The 8373-nt window shown below is 41.2% G+C and overlaps 1 protein-coding gene across 10 annotated transcripts in view; it reads right to left on the bottom strand.

Annotated features, from left to right (window-relative positions):
• Positions 1 to 8373, bottom strand: part of ESRP2 (epithelial splicing regulatory protein 2) — a 58220-nt gene that overhangs the window by 37779 nt on the left and 12068 nt on the right. For all 10 annotated transcript variants that reach the window (XR_013931942.1, XM_080411121.1, XM_080411119.1 and 7 more), the window contains one exon: positions 7319 to 7447. Coding sequence is in view for 9 of the 10 variants with exons in the window: in XM_080411121.1 (XP_080267247.1) it covers positions 7319 to 7447 (129 nt within the window). In the remaining variant the exon portion in view is untranslated. The remainder of the gene's footprint in view (positions 1 to 7318; positions 7448 to 8373) is intronic.

An 8373-nucleotide genomic window follows, 5' to 3' on the forward strand; every position in this document is an offset into this window, starting at 1 on the left:
GGGGGAAAAGAAACTAAAATATTTTAAAACAAAATTTTAGGAGAACCAGCAGGGTTGTTTTTTCTGTGTTTTGTCATTCATCACAACTGGTGAGCATTTAAATTTCAATTCCTAATACCTTTTGTGTAATATTTATCTTCTAACTCACACCTTCACAGCAGGGGGAACTAATGAATGAAGGGCAGATTAGTAAAGCCACTGTTTACAAACAAAGCAAGAACAGAGTCTATTGTATAGAAGTATATTGGGGTAAGTTGTGAACAGTTTAAAGAACATCAACACAGACTTATCAGAGCAAAGCACTGAAAAAATGGCTTGTAGAGCAAACATGACTTCTGATTCAGTCATGTTTCTTAGGACACACACATGAAGAAGCCTTTCAGAGTACCAATATTTTCCTCCTTTCTTGAAATAAGGCTGCAGCTAACAGAAATTCATCATGATGGAAAACAACATTGTATCTCTGCAGTTTTTATGCAAAGCAGCAACTATTACAAAGAAAAAAATAAAGCTCTTCCAGAGCAGACAGGAGGTGGCAAAGATATGAATGCAAAGAAGGAGAATTACTGTTTATGTTTCCAATTAAGAGACACAAAAGTTCCAATTTTAACCACAGAAATTATACAATAAAACAAGGTTGACATAATGTTGCTTAAAAAAAAAAATATTAATCTCCAAGCAGCATTTTCAGTTTTGGCCACAGCACTGCTTTGCTAGCAATATCAATTCCAGGATCTATGCATCAGTCTTAAACCTAACTGTTCAGCTAAGAAGTGCTGCAACACGTTGACAGAGATGTTGCCCTCATTTGACAGCACTTCACTACCCAGGACCTTTGGTGTTTGGTTTTTTTTAATAAAAGGCAGGGGGAGGGGGGAATCCAACTAAACCAACACACATATGCAAGGACTGTACAACACTTTCAAAAGCTGCGACAAGAACCATAAAAAATGCTACCAAAGAGCAACAGTAGAGGTTTGCAGACAATCCACAGCATCCACACAAAGTTTTCTAAGATGCTTCAATGTTAACATCTAAGAACCTGTAGAAGCACTGCATGTATACTTCTTGCCAAAATGGCAGGATACAAATCCCTTAGTTTCTCATTTATTTTTCCTCAGTCACCTCTCAAAACCCTGACAATAGTTCATTAACAGATTTTCAGTGACTTTTTCAGTACCTACGTACAGCAAGTTTAGAGGAAAGAAGTTCAAAGTCTTTGAGGATCATGTAGTCCAGCAATCTCTGTATTAAAAGGCTTCTATAGTGTGTTAAACTGTCTTCCAATGAAGCTTTCTTTAAATAAAAAGCTCAAATACAATTTCAAGAAAAATTCAGGTATACAGCTATATTACAGCTGCAAGAACACTCAAATGTCCTAATGACACAGTTTTCAAATGCTGCACAGCATCACACTGTGTGAAGACAGGCATTTCAGGCTACTCTGCACAGGTCATAGTAAAGTTTATTTTTCTATATATACTAATGCACCCAGACTTGGTAAGGGATTTAACGTTACTGTTTAACTTCGCCAGAACAAGCAGCAGCATCCACTATCATAAAAAGTCTACTCAGGCTCATCCTCAAATCACAAGGCCAAATTATTCACTTCTAATGAGTGCTGGCACTTCTAATTTTAAGAGAAGACAGCCCAGCTAGCCAAGACTGCCACATTTTTATGCATGCAAAGAAAAGAATATGCAGCTTTAGACAAATTTCTTTATCTAACTGCTCATTTTGAGGTGAAAAGCACCTTAATATATGAACAAACCAAGGTTTAAGGGAATACTTGAGGAATTCAGGTGAAAGTATTGCATCCTTCAGAGAAGCTAAAGTTATCACTTTTCCACAAAACCTAACAGAACATAAAAGCTGCCACTAACAAATGCATTCACGTGATCTACACATGTATATTCATATATACCTATATATAATATACATAACAGAGGAACTGTTTCTGCTATTAACTCTTCTCTGTTTTTAAGAGAACAGATTTGAATGTTTCAGCAATCACGTAGTGGGAGCTAGGGAGCACAGAGGATTTGTAAAGGGAAAAATACTTTACCTATACCATCAACAACAGAATGACAACCAGGGTTCTGAAAGAAAAATTAGCTATCCATTTTCATTGCCAAAGAAAAAAAAATCCACACTGTAACAGCCAGCAGCTACAGGATGCATTAGCACATCCATACTTCCCCACAAACAAAGACTGACGATTATTAGGTATCAGACCTAATTTAAGCAATGCTCATGTAAGTTTATCAAAGGAAGTAGGGAGCTATGAGATGCTAATGTATAGTAAGAGCCCTGCATAAGGCTACATGCCCAGAGTCCACTCTGCCCTCCTGTAAGAGCAGGAGTTTATGCCCTGACAACCTGAAGGCTGCCTTGTGACTATCAGGAAATCCTCATCGCTCACTGCTGATACCCAACCAAGGGCACAGTTTCACAATACAAACTGCCTGGGAGCCCAACCTGTCTTAAAACATTTCTTTCACCCACACTGCTTGCCCACACCTTGGCGTTACCACTGCCCTCAGAAAGACTACCTGATCTGCCACACTGTACATCAGGCAGAACTGCTCCGCACCAGAGCTGGTTTTAACTCAGAGCAGTGCCCTGCCTCAGTTTCACATGCAGTCCTGAAAAATTTTGCATTGGCAGAAGCCAGGTGAAGGAGGTCCGTGCAGCAGCACCTACCCAAGTGAAAAATGCCACTAAAAAGTTTTCATACAACTGCAGCTGAGAACGTGATGCGGGGGCAGGAATACCTTAGGCTGGTATCACCATCAAACATGTTGGATCATGAAAGTACAACCAAAGGGTGTAGCTTCATGGGACGTGAGCTTGGACAGCAAAGCAGCTTAGAAGTTCCCACCCTACCTGCTCATTTCAGGGCTCCTGTTTACAGCACAGCTTCACAAAGAGTTTTACTGACACAACAAAAAGATGGGAAAGTATGGTGTAGGGGCAAGAAAGAAGCTGGCTTCACTGCTGAAGCCATATCTTGTGAAACTACACCCTAAGTATTTGTTGTGGAGAGAACAGCCGGCTCAGTAACACTTGCCAAAGGTTTGCCAAACACCTGCTCCAAAACTTCAGCACTCACACCCAGCACACATTCAAAAATACAGACTATATTAGGAGTTTTCTTGACATGATGCCGTCACCAATCTGAAGTTGGAAGAGCAACCACAAGACTCACAAAAAAGCAAACAAAGAAAAAACCCACACACACCTCCAAAAAAAAAAACCCTCCAAAGCCAAAAGCCCACCTCCTGCATATTCAGGCTTCTTTCTGCAGTCTGAAGGTTCAGAGGCATATAAAAAAAACTATATTCAAAAAATCATTTATCCAAAATGAAGGTGTGACAGCCGGTAAGCTGGCCAAGAAAACTTTTTGCTAGCGCTTTGTGAAGAAGAGGCTGCAGAACAAGTTCCTCTTAAAAAAAAAAAAAAAAGCTGTAACAGGTTTATCAGGTTAGAGGAATTCACTGGTTCTTCCACCTCTCCCCCCACCCCATTTGTTTCCAAATGCTCATCTAACCAGCTTGTTTCTTGCTGTATTTGTTGATATGTGAGAAAATAAATTGCACCTGCAGCTCAGCTGGATGATCAATAGGCAGCCAAAGGCTGTTTAGAGAACTGGTAATTTGCTATCACCTGATGAAGTGTCAACCCCAACAGTATTTTCAGTTTATGCATAGTTTAGGAGTAGAGGAAAAAAGGCCCAGCTTTGCCTTTCTATGTTTAAGTGTATGAATCAAATCTGTCATTGGTGTATTGCATTCAACGTACAATGGGATGAAAGATAGCAAGAGTAGGTCAGTCTTTCAAACAATTTTTTTAATACTTAAATGTCAATCCATAGATTAAGTTTGGATGCATTCAATAGGTTCAAAACCAGACCCAGCTCTCATGAGAGCCTCTCCTTTTATATATATCGTTCAAAGAAAGATGGTAATTACAGCTAAATACTACAGACAGCTCTCCAAAATTATTAGCTCTTCTGAGACTTATCCTTTGTCAGGGAGACATGCAAATACTGCCTTGCAAAAGGAAACTAACATGTCTTAAGGCAAGTCATGCTGATTCAGCCAGGTTTTCTGTATGGGAAGGCTTAAGAAATCCACACTTCCAACTTGGTATTCTATCTTTAACTTCAAACCGCCATGGCTAGAATCAGAGAAGTCCATGAAGATGTCAGCTTTTTGATGACAGAGTAACGGGGCTGAGAAAAAGGCAAAGTTCATTTCGGTTTTGTTCTTTAAAAGCAAGCTTCCGTTCCTGCAAGGTTTCAGAGAGCAATCTGAAAATAATTTCCTCCCTTAAAAGCTTGGAAACCATAAAGCTCCAGCAGTTATTTAGAAAAATATGAATAACATGCTGAAAAAGCCAGTCCTGCAACATGAGGATCCAAACAACTTAGCAAGAATGTCCCAGTAACGCATGCGACACTATTCCCTTTAGTAAGTAGGGTGGGTAATTACATCACAGGTTCAAGACATTTCCAAATACATACTTGATCAAGAGATCTCCTACTTACTTTGTTAAAAAAAAAAAATCCTCACATTTTTCTACTCAGTAGCATTCTGCAACTACAACACATCCCAGTCAGCAGCTGTAAGTTCACCATTATTGGTCCAACAACAGAGATAAATTATTAATGCCATTTTGAACTGAATTCATCAAGCAGACTGCTTCCAAAGGGCACACATTTTATGACTTCAGGTAACTGTCTCTAATACTTGTACATTATCTGGATATCCCCTCCCAACCCAAAACATAGCTATCAAAACACTGCACATCACCTATTAGAAAATACAGCTGGATCCCATAGATACACTAGCATCTGCGAAATCAAAAGCTTATTACCCTATACAGTATTTAAAAACTTGCAGCAAAATGTATAGAATATACACTGCAGAAAACAGCTCAGTTATTCGGGAGCACTGTGCTTCAGCATCTTACTTTGTAAAATTACACAGCAAAAATATATCAGTGGGGAACCATATTTTAGAATATTTCTTAAGACTAACTCAAGTAGAAAGTCATGTGAGACGCAACACTGTAAGAATACGAAGTAAAATTGAAATGATGCATCATTCCTGCGTTGTTACAAGCAGAGTAAAGACTTAACCACAGTTTATAGGCTTTTGGTAGACCCTATCATTGCTGGAAAGTGAACTAAATGGCAATAAATGGAGGCTTTCTGTTATCAGTGGAAAAACTCCAGACCGACAGTAGCTGATCTACTGCTTACCAGTTACAAATCACAGCATCAGAATCACAGAATGGTTGAGGTTGGGAGAGACCAGAGAAAAGTTACAACAGATTTGTGCTTAGCGATTCTCACTTCCCTCTACATGCAGAGACTGGGAACCCAAGGCAAAAGCCAGAAGCAGGCACTGAAACTTTCATTACCATGACTGAGATGTGTGCTTAAGTGAGTGATTTTCAGCTACATCATCAAATTTTCTACCACAATCCAAGCAGGGCGTGGAAAGCTAATTTCACATACTCTATAACATTATCTCAAATCAAGGTAAGAGTCTACTTCCTTTTCCTCTGCCTTTTCAAATAACCACTTCACCCACCTGGGCTTTTGCTAATCAAAACACTTGGGGGGGGGGGGGGAGAGAAAAAAAAAAAGTATGTTTTGACAAATACCTGAGTTATCCTTAAAATACACAATGCAATTGATATGGATTGACTTATCTTCAAAAATGCAGAAAAAGATCTAGTACTAAAGAACACGGAATTGTGCTTTTTGCCACCATTGCAAATGGGAGGATCAATCAATTCTCACCTAAATCTCACCGAGTCAGGAAACATGGAGAATGGAGATGAGCTTAGGTAAAGTGTGCTCCAGAAGACCTACAATGGAACTGGCCACATCACAACTGGCATCCAGCAATTAATAGCAAAATCATTATTTAGCTGCACAGATATGCCAAAGAAAAAGGAAAAAAATGGTTGTTTTTCAAGAGTCTCTACCCACCTACACAAAAAGGTAGTATTTCCGTTTATTTGCTAAAGCAGACCCACCTACAGTGCAATTTACGGCAATAAGATACAATCTCTCATAAAGTATTGAGTATAATTAAAGTGTGTCTGTTATAAAGGTAAACAGAGTGTACTAGGCTAAGCTGTTCCAGATGTCTTTAGTGCAAGATCTGGGACAAGATCAAACCTGCAGCTGCACATTTTCTCAGGGGTTATTCTGAAGCTTAAAAAAAAAAAAATTCTCACCTTGGTTTTGGACTCTAGCATGACTAGTGCAAGTAGAAAGAGAATAAACGTCATCTTCAGCTAATGTTGACAGATTTCAAGACACACAGAAGTTACACGTTTCTATTTTCAAAGATACTCCTGAGTGCAAGTGTTAACTACTCAATATCAGACAGGGTTAGGACCTAGTCTGCCAAGTTATCTGTGTCACCAGAAGTTACAGCAACATGAACCTGTTCTACCGCCTAAGCAAGTTTCTTGCTGAAACACACCTACGAATGATTCAGACAAGGTGTGGAAAGCCAGCTTTATGTGTTACACAAAAATGCACTATTGTATTTTTCCATTCAAGCACATTTCGGATATGGAAGAGACAGTGAAAGCAAGCAAGCTCAGGAACTGCCTACCTATATGCCACTTGCATTGAATTTTCTTAGGCAACTTGGGGCCTCTTGAACCACGAGGATGATACAAATTTACAGTTTCCTGTTTCAGTGTGATATTAAGTGAGCCAAAGAGCAAATCATAGAAACAGAAAACCCAATCACTTCATAATCCACTAAACCAAGCCCATCTAGAAAAGTGATACACAACAAGCACAGCTGATGTTTTATGAAAGTACAGTTTTGAAGATTTCAACTAAGTTTAAGAACAACAAAGGAGAAAAGGTCAAGTTTTTGAATACACATAGCAGTGAACCTATAGATTAAAACACGCCACCTGGATTTTGGAAGTGTGATTAGCACTGCTAAATTAAATAGTGCTCTTATTGGCCTACTGTTTTAAGGCTTGATTAAGAAAAATTGGGAATAAAGGGAGACCCATCAAAACAATCAGGAGCTAGATCTTCCAAGGACCAGTGCATCAGCTCAAATACTCTGGTACTGCACATAACTCAGAATTATGGAGTTCCCATTTCAAGGGGTTTAGGTCTCCTTTGGGTTTACTTTAAAATAAGCACAACAACTTGCTAGCGATTTCAAAGCGAAAGGCAAAATTAAAGTCTATTTCTTTTATCAGATCAACTGAGTCTTGTCCCCAGGCTTCACCCTGAATAACCCCTGCTCCCACAGCAGCACCTCACCTGCTGAAGAACCCGGTCCAGTGGTTCAGCTTTGCTCAGCCCCTCTGGTGTTAAGCCACTCACTTCGCGACACTGCTCCGTTAAGTCCAAGTTGTCTGCTTTCACCAGGGATTTATGTAGCGTCCCCACCTAAAAACATTTCAGAAATTACGGACAGAAGTGAAGAACCATCAAGGTAGCTCTTTTTAACAAGGCGGTCAGGCCGCAGAAAAATCAGAAAGGTGCAGTATCACGTCCCCGATAACGATCGCAACGAGGCAAAAGCATTTGGCGATTTCACAAAGGGAAACCTTTTGCTCCGGTTCCCCCCCCGCCCCCCCCCCCCCCCAGGAGAGCCGCGCTCCCTGCCCCGCTGAGCCGCAGCCCGCTCCCATGCCATGCCTCCTGCACCGAGCGCCCATTTCTGCGGGAGGAAACTGCAAAAGGGAGAAATCTCATAGTATGAACGCAGTTTCCCGAATCTATTCGTGAAATTGATAGTCGTGTTTGTATTATCAAAGCCCTGGGGGGGGGGGGGGGGGGCGGCTTGTTTGTGATAGGGCTTTTGGAAGGAGAAAAAAAAATAGCGCGTATTTTCAGATTAACCTACAAATTCATGGAAGTCTTAAAGGTTATCTGAACGTTGGGTTTGAGAAAATTAAAAAAAAAAAAAAAAAAAAAAAGTCTCCCGCAACAAGGCCGCAAAGGGTCCAACGGTTACCCAGCGGAGCTGCCGGGGAGCCCCACGCCTGCAGCCCGGGGCGGGGGGAAGGGGGGGGGGGAGGGGAAAGGGGGGTCAGCTTTTTGTTTTAAAGGTTCAAAAGTCCATAGATCTTTTGGAAGCTACAGACGTGCGAAGGGGGACGGGGGGCAGGGGGGTTTGGAAGCGGCCAAACTTTCTTTCCAAGTTACTTCTTCCTTTCAAAAGGACTAAACCCGGGAGCTTTCTAGGGGGAATAACCCGGGAGCGAGGGACCCCCGGGGCCGAGCCCCGAGCCCCCCCCCCCCCCCTCGGTGCGTTTGCGAAAGGAACGAGCGGCTGCGGGGTGGTGGCGAGCGGCCGGGCTCGCCTGCTC

Source organism: Falco punctatus, assembly GCF_963210335.1.
Source record: "Falco punctatus genome assembly, chromosome: 14".
NCBI lineage: Eukaryota > Metazoa > Chordata > Aves > Falconiformes > Falconidae > Falco > Falco punctatus.